Here is a 19,011-nt window from a genome sequence, read left to right as displayed (position 1 = left end):
GTTGTTGACTTGGGTTTTAGAACTGCAGTTACCCGTGTCATTGTGGGCTTTGGATCCTCTTTGGAGGCATTAGATAAAATCTGGGCCGTGTATTTCCCAACATCATGAAGCAATCCTCCTGAGGTAAGGCGGTGCTTTGCTGCAGTCTTAACCCAATACCCTACAGGTGTTTTCAACATATAGGCCATAGGATTGCTGTTTTAAGCTCTTGTTCTTGCAGAAGCCTAACCCTGCCTTCTGCTTCAATCTCAGTAGTTTTGTGGTCACTTTAAGGCTCCGTTTTTAAAGGTTGCAGACTGCCAAACTTCCTGGATTGCTTAGAGTGAAATGATGCTCCAAAAAAGTGTGCTTCAGCTGTTTAACTGCCCAGTGTTTCATAAGACAGTCTTTCTTTTCTTTCCTTTTCCAGTTTCTTGTTTGAGGGACATTTCTTTGCCTTTATTTGAGAGGACAGTTGAAGAGAAACATGAAATGCATAGAGCAGAGAATAGGGGATGACATACAGCAAAAGTCAAACTAGCGTCCGCTGCAACAAGGACTTTAGCCTCTGAATATGAGGCGTACACGTCAACCACTTGGGTGAGTCAGTGTCACAATTTTCTTGTCTCAAAAAATGACACTTTTCATCATCAAACAGGAACTAGAGAGGCAGCTGATAGCTCAAGAGAAACTGTGAAAGCTTGAGCTGCATCTTCTGCGTCTTGATGAAGCCAATCCAGATGTGCTCAAAACTGCAGTTCCTCTAGTGTCCACATGAGGCTGGCTGCAAAAGCTCAGAAGCCACATACACACCCATTCAAAGAAGTCGATCTTTACAGCAAAAATAAACAAGTTTACATTCTGGTTCAAAGGACGGTTTGGGTCTTATTAGTTAATTTCTTTGTGCAGGGGGTGATTTTTTTTATAACTCAACATTTTTGAAGATATCAAGGTTACCAGTCTTACATAATTTCAGGCCCGACTGTAGCTGTTACCGAGGAGGCTACAGGCTCACCTCAGCTCCACATCATTGCCTCTTGCTTAGGTTAGACCCAGCCAGCATTTCCGATATGGCAACCGCCATTGTTGGGCCTCAAAAGACCACCTTAGACCCCTATGTGTGACATCACTGAGAATACATCTATTGTCTAGTTGTAGTCTTGTAAATAGTGACCCTTTTTAGCACTGGACTGCATTATTACATTATGACCATTGTTTAAGCATCATTTCTATTTATTTTATTTTATTCTGTCTTTTTATGATATACTTTATTTTATCTTATTTAAATGTTCTGGCATTTATCTGGTTTTATTATATAGATTCTATTGTAATGATTTTATTTTATTTTTCTGATATTAATCTCATTTTATTTTAGATTTTATTGTAATGATTTGATTTGATTTTTCTGGTTTTTACTTTATTTCATTTTAGATTTTATTGTAATGATTTTATTTTATTTTTCTGATATTAATCTTATTTAATTTTAGATTTTATTGTAATGATTTTATTTAATTTTTCTGATATTTTTCCGGGGTTTTTTTATCGGAATTTTGATCGTAATGATATTACTTAAGTATTTCATATCACTTACTTTTCCACTGTAACCTATATTAACCTATATTAATCTCCCTATGTTTATTTCTGCTGTAAAGATCTGCTTTTTGAATGGGTGTGTATGTGGTTTCCAATACTTCTGGAGCCAGCCTCAAGTGGACACTTGAGGAACTGCAGTTTTTAACACTTCCCAGCCGCTTCAATTCTCGCTGCTGGAGGTTGCCGCTTGGTCTTAAGTCTGTGTCTGTTAACCTGCAGTGAAGTGGATTGTGGGAGTGAATTTAGAGGAGGTGAGAATGCTTCACCTGTCTGTTTGATTGTCAGGTGGCATTAGAGCTCTTACACAACATCACAGAACACTTTCAAGAGTTTGCATCGGTTCATTTCTGCACAGACGACTTCCTCTCACACTACACTGCTGTTCCTATTTCACTACATCCTTCCTTATCAGTCCAGATCCATCACGGTGTCTGCATGTGTCCGCTTCATTTGAGTCATACCTGCACAAGAGAATCAAACCATTGTGAGGCTCCAACAGACGAATACATGTGGAAAATAAACAGTATGATGTAATGTGTCACGGGATGTCTTCCAAACTGCACAGATGGTGCATAATCAAGGAGAGGAAATCAGATGTGTTTTTCTTTTCTCATCCTCAGCAGTGTTTTCACACCAAGTCCCACGGCTTCACAGATTCCACTTTTTCCTCTGCATGAACTTTCAGCTGGGGAAAGTTTGACAGGCTGAGAATGAGCCGAGAAAGATATTTCTGTCTTTTCTTACTTTTCTGGTTTTCGTGTGTCACAGTTGAAGTTTCAGGTTTGGCTGTTGAACTTTCAGATGCATGGGTCACCTGATGTTCTAAAAAAGAGGCAAAGATATAAGGAGACATGTTGTACTTTAGCTTTCTAAACTTGACTTTTTATGCATGCTTTTATTTGATGGTTTATTGGCTCATTGTGGCTTCACCCATGTAGAGATGTGTGTAACAGGTGCTCAGTCATTATAATACAGATTGCAGAGCCCTGTGTGTGTGTGTGTGTGTTTGTGTATATATAATATTACACGTTCACAGTCTGAACAACAGCTCTGTGCCGGCCTCTGTCAGATTGTCTGGAGGAAAAAGATCAAATCATGATGTTTCTGTTCCTTCTGTCCACACGAAGGAGGCCTGGCTGTTAAAAGAGTGCAGCCAGACTGAATGGGGGTGGAAGTGTTATTAGCATGAGAAAGCCCTCTTCCTCAGCTCACTCTTCCTCTTCACATTGTCTGCTTTGTGTCTGTGGCTGCGCTCGCAGGACAAGTAACTTCCTTAAGAAGAAACCGTTTCCTTTAGCTTTCAGCAAACAGTTTTATGATGGTCTCCCATGTAAATAGTGGTGTGGTTGTTAGTTTTGTAAAAACATGGGTGTCCCCAAGTAAGAAAAAAATTCATGTGTGCAGGACAGTGTATTTTTCCTGGATGTTTGAAGTGCATTTTCAGCTTTTGAAATAATAATAATAATAATAATAAGAGACTGTACAATTGTTAAAATCAATACAAGCAAAAAAACCAAATAACAAATAACACAGATCAAACAAAACAACACAACAGTACAATCACAAATGAAAAGCTAACTTAAAAAGGTGAGTTTTTAAAAGAGATTTGAAAGCTGAAGGGTCAGAGCAGTTTTGGATATGGGAGGGGAGTGAGTTCCAGAGGGTGGGGGGCGGCTACTGAGAAGACTCTGTCCCCCCAGGCTCGGTGCTTGGTTCTGTGAGGTGGGGACAGGAGGTTGGCATGTGAGGAGCGCAGGTTACGGGAAGGAGTGTGATGGTGGACGAGGTCAGTGAGGTAGGAAGGGGCCTGGTGGTGGAGGAGGTCAGTGAGGTAGGAAGGGGCCTGGTGGTGGAGGAGGTCAGTGAGGTAGGAAGGGGCCTGGTGGTGGAGGAGGTCAGTGAGGTAGGAAGGGGCCTTTTGGTGGAGGAGGTCAGTGAGGTAGGAAGGGGCCTGGTGGTGGAGGAGGTCAGTGAGGTAGGAAGGGGCCTGGTGGTGGAGGAGGTCAGTGAGGTAGGAAGGGGCCTGGTGGTGGAGGAGGTCAGTGAGGTAGGAAGGGGCCTGGTGGTGGAGGAGGTCAGTGAGGTAGGAAGGGGCCTGGTGGTGGAGGAGGTCAGTAAGGTAGGAAGGGGCCTGGTGGTGGAGGAGGTCAGTGAGGTAGGAAGGGGCCTGGTGGTGGAGGAGGTCAGTGAGGTAGGAAGGGGCCTGGTGGTGGAGGAGGTCAGTGAGGTAGGAAGGGGCCTGGTGGTGGAGGAGGTCAGTGAGGTAGGAAGGGGCCTGGTGGTGGAGGGCTTTGTGGGTGAGGATGAGGATTTTAAACTGTATGCGGTAGGGTAGGGGACGGGGAGCCAATGAAGATGTTGGAGGATGGGGGTGATGTGATCACGGGAGCGGGTGCAGGTGAGGAGGCGTGCAGCAGAGTTTTGAATGTATTGCAGTTTATGGAGGACTTTGGATGATGTGCCGTACAGGATGCTATTACAGTAATCTAAACGGGATGTGATGAATGCGTGGATAAGGGTTTCTGCGGCAGAGAAAGAATTTTGGCCAAATCAGTACGTTCTGCTAGTGTGTCTGACCCAGCGTTAATGTCTGCTCTACACAGAGAAATGTGTCTGTGCTTCACTTTGTCATCATTTGCACTTTTCATGCACACGACACACGTGTTCCTCCGCCTGCAGGAGTTGTTGCAGGAGCGGACAGATGCACTTTGATGCGCTGGGATCAACCCTGGATTAGCTGTTTCATGGCTCACAGTTATTCAACTGCTGATTTTATTCAACGATTATTAGCTCTGTTTGGATACAAACACAGATTTCTTCGTCTTTAATCACAGTTTGTTTTGTTGAACCATCTGTTGAAATTACACAGATATTCATTGTATGAGTTACTGTGTTAATTAACCAGCTTTTTTTGCTTTAAAATTGACTGAACTGAATTGGCTGGCCATTGGAGCCAGCTCCCCTGGCTCGCAGTCATCTTCAGAATCAACTTCAAAATCCTCCTGTATACTTTTAAGGCCATTCACAACCTCACCCCCCCTCCCGTATCTGTCTGATCTCCTCCACATCATCACCCCCTCTCGCTCCCTCAGGTCTTCCTCTTCCCTCCACCTCTCTGTGCCCCCTGCCCGTCTCAGCACCATGGGGAGCAGAGCTTTCAGTCGCTCTGCTCCCCAACTCTGGAACTCACTCCCACCTGACATCCCTAACACTGATTCACTTCCTGTATTCAAATCAAAACTCAAAACCCATCTGTTCAAATCCACATTCTCTGTTTAACCTCACTGCCTCTTTTTAACTTGGTGTTACTTTGCTTGTTTTATTTATTTTATCATGTTGTTTTTATTGTGTTTTATTCTCACTGTAAAGTGTCCTTGAGCGTTCAGAAAGGCGCTTTAAATAAAATGTATTATTATTATTACTATTGAACTATAGATTTTCAGTCAGTTGTCTTGTTGCAGTCCAAGTCAGAGAAGCAAACCTTCACAATAACTTAAAGAAATGTCTGTGTTGAAAAGGGATGATGATGATTCATCGTGTGTGGAATAATTGATTGTTAAGAGCGGACTCAAACACATTTTTTTTCCTGATCTTCTATCAAGTAGAGATAAACAACATGTGGTCTCATAATGCAAACCCACTGGCTGTAGATGCTACGCCCTGGGGAGGCTCTTCTTTTAGGGGAGCAATACATAACAGCTGCCAATGACATGGACATGGACACAGGTTTCACAGGACATTACCCCACTTACAGATACAGAGATGACAGACTGGTGAAAAGTCAATGCAGAAAGCTGGCAAAGAAAACACTTATGTTGTTTTTTGTCACAGAGAAAAAGTATGTTTTAAAGTTTTTTTTTAAGAGTAATTGGTTATTGGTTGTATCATTCAACATGTCCAAAGACTAATTGAGGAAAATACTTGGACTTTGCCCCCACCCAGTTTGGAAGCTTGAGCTGTTAAAGGTGACATATCATGCAAAATTGACTTTTTAATGGTTCTCTACCTGAAATATGTGTCCCTGTCTACAAACCCCCCGAGAATGAAAAAAATCCATTCTGCCCCTGTTCTGATTTCTCCACCTTTCTGTAAATGTGTGTGAAACGAGCCGTTTCAGACTTCCGTGTTTTTGTTACGTAACAACAATATCCGGTCTGTAACGGAGTCAGAGCTCGGAGCTTGTTCAGCCCATAGACTGTATAAAATAATACTGAATCCCCCCTCCGTTTTTCATTACCTGCACAAATGTGTGCTAACAAGGAGCTTAGGAGGGAAGCATGCTAGTTGTAGGCTGTCTTAATAAACACAAAGGTCGGTTTTACTCCCCACGTCTGCAGATTTGAAGATCTAGTGGATGATTTTTATTTATCATGGATAAATGCTAGCGCTAGTTAGCATAGCTACATAGCTACATGTCGTAGCTGTAGCTGTGTACCAAGACACACGTCTACATACTGACAAATAAAACAACAAGAAACACAAAATCTGTGACCAATCCTTCAGAAAAGGTCCCGCTGCCTTTCTGGCAGAGGTCGGTTTTACTCCCCACGTCTGCAGATTTGAAGATCTAGTGGATCATTTTTATTTGTCATGGATAAGTGCTAGCGCTAATTAGCATAGCCACATAGCTACATGTGCATAGCTGTAGCTGTAGCTGTGTACCAAGACACACGTCGACATACTGACAAATAAAACAACAAGAAACACTAAATCTGTGACCAATCCTTCAGAAAGGTCCTGCTGCAGGCGCCTCTCCATCAGGATTAGATTCAGAGGGTTGAAGTAACGTGATCTCTGAGCAGCCGTGTATATTCAGCCAACATGTAAACATTAGATCAACGTGCTGGACAGCCGAGGCACATCCACTTCCTGAGGGGGCGTGGTCAGAGAGAAAACAGAGTGTTCTGAGGAGGACTGAAGAAGAGGGTTTTTCAGGCAGACCAAAATCTGATTTCAAAGTTTTTTTTTTGAGCATAAACTTTAAAGACATGTTTTGGGGACCTCTTAGACCAATATATATTGATGAAAAAAGCGTGATATGTCCCCTTTAAAGTCTAAAGAAGCATCTCCTGATTCATCCACATGAGTGAGGACGTGGCCTCTGATGCCACCAGTCAGCCCAGGGGACACCCTGCAGCATCAGGTCAGATCAGGGTGATGTTTCTGTTACGACACCCCCCAGAGGAAGTTTGCTGTTGCCTTATTTATCGTCTCCTTTTACAGCTCCTCTTGCTGTCAGGGCGCTGATTTTATTAGACATGAAGACACAAATTGTAGAGAGGAGATAAAGATTCAGAACTCAAGGCTGTATCACCACACTGCTTCTTTCAGATGACAGTGCAGAACTCTTTTTTTAATGGGCCTGTTTTTCTCTTCGCCAAGGCAGTGGAAGCTTTCGCTCTGAAGCTGTAGAATTCACTGAAAATCTGGCTGCTGAAATAAATAAAAAAAAGTGACAGAATGTGGCTCTCTCGTTTCTCTCACTCCTCTTTCTCTCACCCCCTACTCCCTCGTTCTCTTCTTCCTCCGTGGGTGTTTGGTACACTAAGTGCTTCATGATTGCCAGGGCCGCGAGGAGGCACAATCGGCGGAGGCGTCAGCAGCCCTCAGCAGCCAAGCGTCCTTGCTTCCCCGAGTGGATTTTTTTTCTGGCGCCGTTTTGGTGGAGTGACAGTGCAGTTGGCGTTATCCGGTCAGATCGCAGCGTTTCTTTCTGCTTAGCAACAAGCTGCTGGAATTTCTATAACAACTTCTGTGTTGTTAATACTTTGGAGTAATTTGTCATGCTGAAATGTCACACCGGCTCACCACACCCAGAGTGACGAGACCGTTAAAGTGCTTATGTGTGCACTTCAGATGTCTAGAATAACGCACGCACGCACAGGATGTTTTTATTGCACTGAACTAAGACTGTCTGCTGCAGCGTGTTGATACAGTATAAAAGGAAACCTGTGCAGGTGAGAGGGTTGACTCATGTAAATGATCCAAATCCGTCTTTGTTGCTAAAGCTGAGTATAACTTGGCATGACATGTTTATTATGTTAGTGCGTAATGTTGAATTTTCAAAAAGGCTGTATAGCTGAGAAAATTGTCTCTTAATCTCTCAAAAGTTCCCAGAAAAAAATCCCTGCTTCATGACTTGGTGTCAGCAGATGTGTGTCTAACATGAGTCTGGTCCTGCTGGAGGTTTCTGCCTGTTAAAGGAAGTTTGTCCTCGCCACTGTAACTTGCTAAATGCTGCAAAGTGCTCTGCTCATGGTGGATTAAGATGAGATCAGACTGAGTCCTGTCTGTAAGATGGGACTGGATCTTATCCTGTCTTGATGTTGGGTCTTTGGTAATAATAGAACATAGAGTACGGTCTAGACCTGCTCAGTTTTTGATTTGGCGCAATATTAATAAAATCATACCTATAGTGTCTAAAAGTAGTATGGGAGGTAGAGCCTTCAGTTATCAGGCCCCTCTACTTTGGATTCATCTACCAGTCAGGGTCCGGGAGGCAGACACCCTCTCTACTTTTAAGAGTAGGCTTCAAACTTTCCTTTTTGATAAAGCTTATAGTTAGAGCTGGATCAGGCTTGGACTAGCTCTTAGTTATGCTGCTATAGGCTTAAACTGCCACACATGGATCCCATCACTCCCCTCTGTCTCCTCTGTCTGCTTGTCACTTACTTCAACTCTCCCTGTCCCATTAAAGTTACTAACCATAGACCTTTCTGGAGTCCCTGAGCTCCCTTGTCTCATATGTTCCTCTGGATCTCTGCTGTAGACAGCCTGCTGCTAGAACTACTCATCTCTCTCTTCATCTCCTCTATCCCTCTTTCCAACCCCAACTCGGTCTCAGCAGATGTCTGTCCAAAATTGATTGATTGATTGAACATTAAGTATTGAATTTGTGCAAAGGTTGAATAAAATGTACGGTCATACCTGGGGACTGATTTGCAAATATGAACTCCTAATGTCTCTCACAGTTGGATTTATATGTTATGATAGAGATCAACCAATCTTTATTTATATAGCGCCAAAACACAACAAATGTTACCTGAAGACTCTTTACAAACAGAGCAGGTCTAGACCGTACTCTATGCTCTATTATTAACAAAGACCCAACATCAAGACAGGATAAGATCCAGTCCCATCTTACAGACAGGACTTCTATTCACGGCTAATTCACAGTCCTGGTCCATTGAGTCACACTCAGACAGCCACACCACATTCATACACTGGAGGCCACAATGTACATGAACATCAGTATTAACTCATCTCCTTCACACACCACTGACACAGCCACTGGGAGCAATTTGGGCTTCAGTGTCTTGCAAAAGGACACTTCAGTAGTGGACTGCAGGAGCTGGAGTCGCCAACCTTCAGACCGAGAGACGACAGACTCCACCACTGAGCCATTAATGGGAATGTGTAGCCTAGTAACAAGATAATAGTGTGTTTTAACATCATCTTTCTTTGTGTGATCTGTCAGCAGCCATCAAGCGTTGATAGTACAAGCTCAGCATTGAAGATGAGTCATCGCCTGCATGCTGGTTTGGATTTTTAAAAAAGGATCACTTCCTAAATCAAACAAAACCAAGATTTCAAGTCATCAATAACGACTTGTATGGCATCAGATGTAGAAATCACAGACGTTATAATGAGCTCACCAAGAAACAAGTGATCATTTTATACCAATGAATCAATCAATCTTTATTTATAAAGCACCAAATCACAACAAACATCTCAAGACTTTCCAAACAGGTCTAGACTGTACTCTGTGTTCTATTATTAACAAAGACCCAACATCAAGACAGGATAAGATCCAGTCCCATCTTACAGACAGGACTCAGTCTGATCTCATCTTAATCCACCATGAGCAGAGCACTTTGCAGCATTTAGCAAGTTACAGCGGCAAGGACAAACTTCCTTTAACAGGCAGAAACCTCCAGCAGGACCAGACTCATGTTAGACACACATCTGCTGAGACCGTGTTGGAAGAGCGATGAGAGTTATGAGACAGATAGTAGCAGTTGTTGCCGCTGGAATCTGGCTTGTCCATAGTACCTGGAGATTATACCAAATGTATAGAAAATCACGAAACATCTCATTAACGTCTGTAAATGCTTCATCCTGTAGAAGTGAAAGTTTTCCAACATGTCTGGTTGTTTGAAGTATGAACCCTGAAATGTGTTGAGTATAAGCCCTGAAAAGCTGTGCTCCTGTTCAACACAAGTCTGAGTGTGTCTCTCAGCTGTGTTGATGTTACTCTGAGCTGTGATCTGTATCAGTGTGAGAGAGCTGTGCTCCCTGACTGTAATTCACACACCGTTAAACTGATGATGAAGGTGAAGACAGATCTACTTTAAGCAGATGAGAGTCTACTTAAACAGAAGGTCTTTGAATCACCTCCAAAGGTTTCCCTTTCTTGTTTCACTGACTTCATTAAGCACTCATTGCTATTTCTGAATCCAGGCGGCATTGGTCCACCATGATTCATGATTTGTTTAATTAAAGCTGTTTCTGATCCACACTTTTGATGCCTAATTATCGCGCCCACTCATTAGGGCCTAGATGTTTATTTGAAACTGCTGCAGATAAAGCTATAACTCATTTTTTTCAGACTTGGCTTCTGATTCTTTATACTGAGTGAGATATTAGTTTGATGTATTTCTTCCCCCCATTCTCTAAGTCAGATTATGTCTCTATTATAAGTGCTATCCATGATTTCTGGAGCGTCTGGAGCCTCAATATCTGCTTTCATGAACATCTGCTGCAGGGAATCTTAACAGATGTCTAAAAGTGTGTTAAATAGCAGGAGATTCCTCTTTTTGATCATCTCTCTGTCTCCCTCTCTCTCGTCAGCGGCCAGTTCGCCGTGGTCAGAAGATGCCGGCAAAGAAGCACGGGCGTGGAGTACGCCGCCAAGTTCATCAAGAAGCGGCGCAGCAAGTCCAGTCGACGTGGGGTGACCAGGGAGGACATCGAGCGCGAGGTGAACATCCTGAAGGAGATTCAGCACCCAAACATCATCACCCTGCAGGAGGTCTTTGAGAACAAGGCAGAGGTCATCCTCATCCTGGAGCTGTGAGTGCATTCCTCTTCATTTTCCATTCACAATGAAATGGGTAAAGTTAGATCTTAGTGCTGATATCTGCAACAAAGAGTTACTGTTTAGTTATAAAAGGAAAACCTTAGCTAACAGAGTGTGAGGGGTTTCCACCTGGTTATGAGCAAGACTGACATTTTAGTGATGTCTCTATATGAGCTCCATCAGCAAACATGACTGTCAGCATTTACTATTTATATATTAATATATTCAATATGCAGTTATAGTTATGTAATCGCCAACCCTAACCCTAACCCACCGCAGGATGGGTGTTAAATGAAGTGAGTAACGACAAGCTGCTGAATGTTGAGTGATAAATGTGATAGAAAAGAGGGCAGGGTCAGACTTTTTGTTAAAGAAACAGAAGTTACAGGTACTAGACTGTAGGAGCATGGCGAAGTCCCCTGTGTCGTCACCCGTTGGTGTCAGGACAGAAGTTTTGAAGATGGCAGGCAGCTCATTAGAAATGAAAACTTAAACTAACTTTCAACAAACATCTACACCAGTCTGTCAACTTAGCCATGGCCCTAATTTGTTCCATTGCTTTGCGCCGTTGCAGCAGCTCTCTCTTCATTGTTCTTTTTTTTGACTCTTTCTTCATATCTGTTAAGTTCTCTTTGTATTTAGAGCCTGTCATGACTTTTAATGACTCATTTGTTGGCCATGGACACCAAACTGACTACGTTTGCAGTGGTGTTTTTACTATTTTTGTTCCTGTGTGTGTCCGGAGATCCTGCGTGTATCCATTGTAACATTGTTTACATACGAGATCAGCTGTTAGCAGCCCGTAGCATGTCGATGCTAAATGATGCTAGGCCAATGTTTCCTGCGAGCTGAGGAGAAGGAGGCAAGGATGATGTGCTGGTACTGAGGTGCAAGCTAACGGTGGGTCCTTCCACCCACCGTTATGGGGAATGTAAGATCTGTCTACGATAAGGTGGACGAGCTAACCCAGCACCAGAGTAGCATCATGCTAACAGAGCTAACACCGGACACTAACGCCACATTGGAAGGATTTCACCTGCTGTGGGAGGACAGGATACAGGAGAGCAAGACTGAACTAACTGGTGAAGAAGGCCAGCTCAGTCCTGGACCCTGTGGAGGTGGTGGCTGACAGGAGAATTATGGCCAAGCTGTTGTCTCTGATGAACATTTCTTTTCTATATATATTCTTGTTGAATTTCTTGTTCTGCACACCTTCTTGTTTGCTGCTGTAACTCCATGAATTTCCCTGTTGTGGGACAAATAAAGGAATATCTTATCTTATTATGTGACATCCAAAACTTCTAGCCGTGATAAAATCAAAATACATGGGTCCCAAGAAATGTCATCCCCCTCGACAGTGTGGCTAGATAAATAAATGAGCTCTAGGGATGGGACATGTGTTTCAAATGTTCCAATATTTGTTGACTTTGTAAAATTGAATATTTTCTCATTTTAAAAGTACAATATTTCATTGTTTTGACCGGTGCCTGGTTGTAATATGGTATTCCCGCCAGACATTGGCTACAGAGCGTCTTAAGTAACAGGAGAAGAAGAATGCTAACTGCATTAAATAACAAAATTAGAAGGAAACATTAGCGGCAGTCGCTGCAATTTTCCTCCGTTTCTGAATTTTGTACTACTACACATGTATTTCCAGAAACAGAGCATGGCTGTAAAATGTAAACGCTCCACCGCTGCATCACTAAAACACTGTCTCTTCAGCTCTAGTTCAGGCAAAAAGTCCCAAAAATATAACTTAAAAATAAAGAAATACTAATAGCTTTGTCCTCAAAGATTATTCAGTACTCCTCACAGTAAACTAATATTCACATGTGGAACCTTAGATCTGTCCTTTTAAAGAGTCAGATTGGGATTTTCAGTCTTCATAGTATCCGGCCTTTAGGTTCATTGCAACCTGGGACTGCAGCTGTAACCTGTCAGAAGTGTTTTTTTTCTCCATCTACCTGCAGTAAACCAGTTTGACCAGTTGATACCGAGCACCGAACGCTGTGAGATCAATCATGTTTACAACACAAGCATCCAGCCGACACACTCATTTAGAGCCAGTGAACACAAAAGCGGCATACAGTACACCTCCATTAGTAGGTCACCTTACAGCCAGCAGTAATGAGCGTGACTGTTGAGAGCTGCAGGACCGCATTCCTGACCGGTGATCACACTCACCAGAGCCGCAAAGAAGAAACGGCAAACAGCGTGTATTACGTTCATGGCGCATTTCCAGCTCGAAACCGGTTCCTACAGGACAACAGGTTCAACATTTTCAAGGCTTAATGAAGAGAGTAAGAGGAGGAATAGTTAAGGCTGAAAACCCTTAAATAGCTTCCATTATTATTGGTTATTTATGGTTCAATTAAGAAGACAAAGTTTAAACTTAGTATCAACAAAGACAGATTTTGTAACATGGCTTTAAGCACTGGTGCAGCCTGCAGTAACAACAAGGTGCTGTTAAAGTAGGTGCAGTATGTCTCACATGGTCATTACTATGCATCTTAGCCTGACCCCTGTGTCAAACAGAGTCAAACACCCTTCTATTATCTGCGTCTTACCGTTTCAAAGTCCATGTTGCTCAATGAAACAACAACACACTCCAGCCTACGTACTGAAAACAGCAGGTTTAGATAAAGATTTGGATCGTGCAGAAATTTGGCCAATTGGGTTCAAGTGCAACTGAAACAAACTCAAATTGGTTGACAAAAAAACAAGTTGTACTTGTTGTTTAGCCTTTGGTTTGTGCAGACAACCAGCTGCATCATAAACTTAACTGGACACATGCTTGACTTTGCACTATGCATCTTACTGGTGGATACCTATAGAGGTCACACCAGAGAACTTAGGCTGTATGCAACTACTGGATTTGCAGGATGTCAAAGAGACACACGGCAGAGGTCAGGGAAGGTACTGTTATGTAGATTCTGGGGCTGTTTTTGAAACCGCTCACTATACTGTGAAACTTATTAAATTCCATATGAACCACTTCTTAACTTTTGAAATCATAAGTGATGCTAAAGAAGCAGTTTCACCATCAGCTTGGCCGTTGTTTACTTCCGCTTTCTAAAACCGGAAATCCAGCGACGCCTGACCCAACATATTGCAGAAACGATCCAACAGAACAGTCATACTACATACTACCTTCAAACGCAGTATGCAGTACATACTGCATACTACTTTCTTAGGTACTTTCTTAGCAGGCAGTTTCGAAAACAGCCTGGGTCTCGGTGGCCAGTTGAGAGACAAATTCTTGAGCCAGCTCAGACCGGTGCACTGGACCAACAATTGGCACCACTCCCACTCATTTTCCAACATTTCCCTCTGTGCCCGGATGTGACAACCCGGGACTTGTTCTCATTTAGATCTGCATAGACTTCTAAAATCCAACGTATCTCTCTCCGGCTACTTTGTCTCTGTGTCATTGTCTCTGCACATCAACAAACATGCCTGTCAATGATGATTACAGACTGAGTCCGTCTTTAAAACCTTCCGCCATTGTTGTCTCTGCAGCTGTGATCAGTGGCACATCCCCTCTGATCGCATCCTGCAGCTGCATTGTTAAAGTTTGGAGGATATGCTTTGTCTTTTATTTTTTTTAAGTTATATTTTTGGGCTTTAACGCCTTTATTGGATAGGACAGCTGAAGAGAGACAGGAGATGTGGGGAGTAGAGAGAGGGGGGAGACATGCAGCAAATGGTTGAGGCTGGGAGTCCAACCTGCAACCACTGCAACGAGGGCGACAGCCTCTGTACATGGGGCACATGCCAAAACTGCTGTGCCAACGGCGCCCAAAGGATGTGCATTGCCATTGTTCCAATCACATGCAGGGAACACATGGCAGCCATCATGCACTCAGATCTCAGGCCTTTGTGTGTTATTTTGATTTCGATGGGTGTGAAGGAAACTCTGTCTATCCTTTCTCCGTGGTTAAATTTCAGTTCAAATCTGTAGAAACATTAAAAGTTGGCCCCATCTCCATATACTCCATCACTCATCTGAATACATTGTGGTTTGAGGGCTCAATATTCTCTGCAGAGCTCACAAGATTTGCACAGCTTAAACAGGATCAAAAGTTTGACAAATGTTTGACTTCTTGAGAACAGGAAGAGCTGAATACTTTGTGTTAGGGCTTTGAGTTGGAAGGGAATTGATTGTGTGCATGTGGATTAACCTGAGAACAACCTCAAATGTCAGGGAGTATCATGAGGGCATGTAAGAAGCTCAGTCAGTAGTCATTCATTTGAAAAGTACAGGATCTAAACATTTTAAGCAATCCATTTTACCAAAGGAAATTAAGAAAATTAATCAACTTATAGGACTTTTAAATATATTTATTTATTTTGTTTTATTTAATTTATGTATTATTTTATTTTTTCACGTTATATTTTTGAGCAATATTGAATCTTGTTAGTTATTTAATTGAATTTATTTATTGTTATTTTATTATATTTTAAGTTATATTTTTGGGGAATATAAAGTCAATTTTATTTATATTTATGTTTTTAATATATTTTTTTGGGGGGGAAATTAAATATATTTATTTTACTTTATTTCATTTCATTTTAATTTATTGTAAGAATATTAATCAACTCATAGGAATATTAAAACTATTTTTTTTTTTAATTTATTAATGTTATTTGTTTTTGGTTACATTTTTGAGGAATATTAAAATAAAATAAAATTTAATTAATTAATTTAGTTATTGTTATTTTACTTTTTTAAGTTATATTTTTGGGGAATATTAAATCTATGTATTTATTTTATTTTATTTATTTTTGGCTTTTACACCTTCTTTTAGAAAGGAGAGGAGAGCCTGCTATATGGACGCACAAACTAACTATTAGGCTAAATTTGCGTCCATTGAATCTATTTTCATGTCAATAAATGAGTCCAGCAAAAAGCAGACTGTTTTCTGTGTCTGGCCTCTGCTGAAACTGAACCCTTCGATCCATTAGGGAGGGTTCATCAGTGTCACTTCAGTTTGATATGTGCACAGAATAAACCCTAGAACAGAGAACACACGGCTGACACTAAAACCAAATAGCTGTAAGAAAGAGCAACAGCGCTGAGTCACTTCTCCCAGAATAACAACTAATAGCTTCCTGCTGTTTTTGGGAGGTGGTCCGGCTCTTGGGTGGGTCATCTGTGGCCGTGTTCGGCTGATCAGCCAGGACCCTGCAGCCTGGACTAGAGCCGCCCTGTTAGCTCTGTGTCTCTCTTCCAGCTGGCTTCCATCCTGCTTGTTGTTTGGCTCGATCTCACACCATCGCAGCACACACAGAATCTCACACATTCAGGGCTGCACTCTCGCTTATGAAATTGCTCACTTCCAGACTGCATTGTTAACTGAGTGTGATGGATTCAAATAAAACGGTTTGGTGTTGTTAACCTCTCGTCTTTGTAAAACTCAGAGCTTTGTTGCAGAGAGGGGAAAGAGTGCTTTAATAAGGAGGTTCTTTGAAGTCCCCACCGTTAGCTGTGCGTTTGAGCTTGATTTGCAAGAATATAGAAAACGTCTGTCAATGTTTGGAGCCTCTTAAATGCAATGTCTCTACCACACATGTCCAAATATTAATTTAAACATAGAAGTTAAAGCTTCAGGATTTAAACGACTTACACTGCTGTAAGTCACAGCTTTTGTTCTCATCTCTGTGCAGCAGCGCTTTGCTGTCACTGTGGTTCAGATTTGTTCCCTCTCTAGTCGGCGTGTTTTTCAGATTCTGACATGTTTTGCTCTATGAATCCCCAAACTTATTTCAAGTCCTTGGTAATGAGGAACTTGTCATTGTGACATCAGCCACAGAGCGGTTTTGAGTCCAAGCTGCTATGCAGAACTGATAGAAGATGATCTATTAACCAGGAAGTGTCAACATCTTGAATATGGAAAATGTACATAGCAGTGCCCTGATTTGATTGTTCGATCACACAATGGTATAACGCTATCATCTCCCTCCCTCTTAATCTCCTCCCAACATGCAGGCCTGCTCGTCGTACCTAAAGTTCCCAAAAGTAGTATGGGAGGTCGAGCCTTCAGTTATCAGGCACCTCTACTTTGGAATCATCTACCAGTCAGGGCCCAGGAGGCAGACACCCTCTCTACTTTTAAGAGTCGGCTTCAAACTTTCCTTTTTGATAAAGCTTATCTTATCTTAGCTTATAGTGGCTTAGAGCTTAGAGCTGACTCAGGCTTGGACCAGCTCTTAGTTATGCTGCTATAGGTTTAGACTGCCAGGGGAACTAGCACACTGGGATCATATCTCACCCCTCTCTCTGCCTGTCTCTTACTTTGACTCTCCCTGTCCCATTAAAGTTACTAACCATAGACCTTTCTGGAGTCCCTGAGCTCCCTTGTCTCGTAGGTTCCTCTGAGTCACTGCTGTGGACGTTACAGCTGCTACAACTACTACTATCCATCTCACCACTATCATCTCTCTCTCTCTTCTTCTCCTCTATCCCTCTTCCCTGACTCAACACGGTCTCAGCAGATGTGTGTCTAACATGAGTCTGGTCCTGCTGGAGGTTTCTGCCTGTTAAAGGAAGTTTGTCCTTGCCACTGTAACTTGCTAAATGCTGCAAAGTGCTCTGCTCATGGTGGATTAAGATGAGATCAGACTGAGTCCTGTCTGTAAGATGGGACTGGATCTTATCCTGTCTTGATGTTGGGTCTTTGTTAATAGTAGAACATAGAGTACGGTCTAGACCTGTTTGGAAAGTCTTGAGATGTTTGTTGTGATTTGGTGCTTTATAAATAAAGATTGATTGTTTGATTGGTATAAAAGGATCACTTGTTGCTTTGTGAGCTCATTATAAGGTCTGTGATTTCTACATCTGATGCCATACAAGCCGTTATTGATGACTTGAAATCTTGGTTTTGTTTGATTTAGGAAGTGATCCTTTTTTAAAAATCCAAACCAGCATGCAGGCGATGACTCATCTTCAATGCTGAGCTTGTACTATCAACACTTGATGTCTGCTGACAGATCACACAAAGAAAGATGATGTTAAAACACACTATTATCTTGTTACTAGGCTACACATTCCCATTAATGGCTCAGTGGTGGCGTCTGTCGTCTCTCGGTCTGAAGGTTGGCGACTCCAGCTCCTGCAGTCCACTACTGAAGTGTCCTTGGGCAAGACACTGAAGCCCAAATTGCTCCCACTTAATGACTAACAACACAATAACGCTGCCCTTGGTTAATGCATTGCAATGAGCGTTCAAAGCTGGTGCAGCACCATGTTGTGTTTTCTTCCCCCCTGCGACGTGCATGCTAAAAATATCTGTCATGTTTTGCCCCTTTGGCCTCCACATCTTCTCCCGTCCCCTCCTGCTGCTGTGACCTTGACTGCAACTGTCTCCTCCACATCGACCACCCCCTACGAAACAAAACAGGGGTGACATGTCGGGGTAGAGACCTTCTCTCCTGTTTCTTTCCTCTCTCTGTCTGTGATGTGCGTTCCTACCGTAGAAACCACTGATGCAGATGATGGAATAAACATTTGAGATGTAGCATGGGTGTTGGGTGGGGGGTTGGGGGAGGCGGCGGTGGAGGTCCCAGCTGTGCAGCTGGTCAGGTGTTTCCTCCCTGAAGGGAAAATCAGTGTGTGAGTGTGTTTGGGGGGGGGTTGTAATCCTGCAGTGGAATTTGTTACATAATGATTTGCTGGCGAAGTTGAAGTCACATTTTATATTTAAGAAGTCATTAAAACCACACCTTATCAAACATAAGGTGTAAGTGGTGTTTATGTTTGTATGTTTTTATGTATTTATTTGCACACATGTAAGATTGCATAAGATCTGATTATAAAAGAGTGTGTCAGGAGAGGTCAAGAGGCCACCAGGCTTATACAGGGGGACCTCAACTGTCTTAAGAAACTACATCAAAACACTCAAGAGCAAGAATAAAAACACAGGATCGAAGCTAATCAATCAAATAATTCAAATAACTGATGATCCACCCTCCTCCTCTCTCTCTTCTGCTTTCTCCGTCACACTTCCTCTCTCTGAGGGCGTTCACTCTCATCATCAAGCTGTGACCAAGAGACTATCTCCACTTTGGCTCTTTGAAGCTGGATCACACTTTTATCTAACAGTCCTCAGTTTTTCATTTCAAACAGGCTGAAGGGACCTGTAGTCCATTCAGCTCCATACAATCTAGATGAATGTCTCAGTGGTGAAAAGCAAGAGCTGACTTTGATATGAAAAGGCTTAGGGGGACGTTTAATTAAACACATATGATTAACATGACATCACTTATTAAGAACTGCTGATTTTTTCAGACATGTTGAATATCTGTCTCCAAAATAAAGTCAGATATTCTTCTTATTTAGTATTGTTTATTAAGTTTCAGGG

At 42.3% G+C, this 19,011-nt stretch overlaps 1 protein-coding gene across 2 annotated transcripts in view; it reads left to right on the top strand.

Moving 5' to 3' along the window:
* Positions 1-19,011, top strand: part of dapk1 (death-associated protein kinase 1) — a 138,953-nt gene that overhangs the window by 39,066 nt on the left and 80,876 nt on the right. For both annotated transcript variants that reach the window (XM_034691955.1, XM_034691954.1), the window contains exon 3: positions 10,423-10,644. In XM_034691955.1, coding sequence (XP_034547846.1) covers positions 10,423-10,644 — 222 coding nt within the window. The remainder of the gene's footprint in view (positions 1-10,422; positions 10,645-19,011) is intronic.

Source organism: Notolabrus celidotus, chromosome 9 (genome assembly GCF_009762535.1).
Source record: "Notolabrus celidotus isolate fNotCel1 chromosome 9, fNotCel1.pri, whole genome shotgun sequence".
Taxonomy (NCBI): Eukaryota; Metazoa; Chordata; class Actinopteri; order Labriformes; family Labridae; genus Notolabrus; species Notolabrus celidotus.
This window is presented reverse-complemented; position numbering and strand designations above follow the sequence as displayed.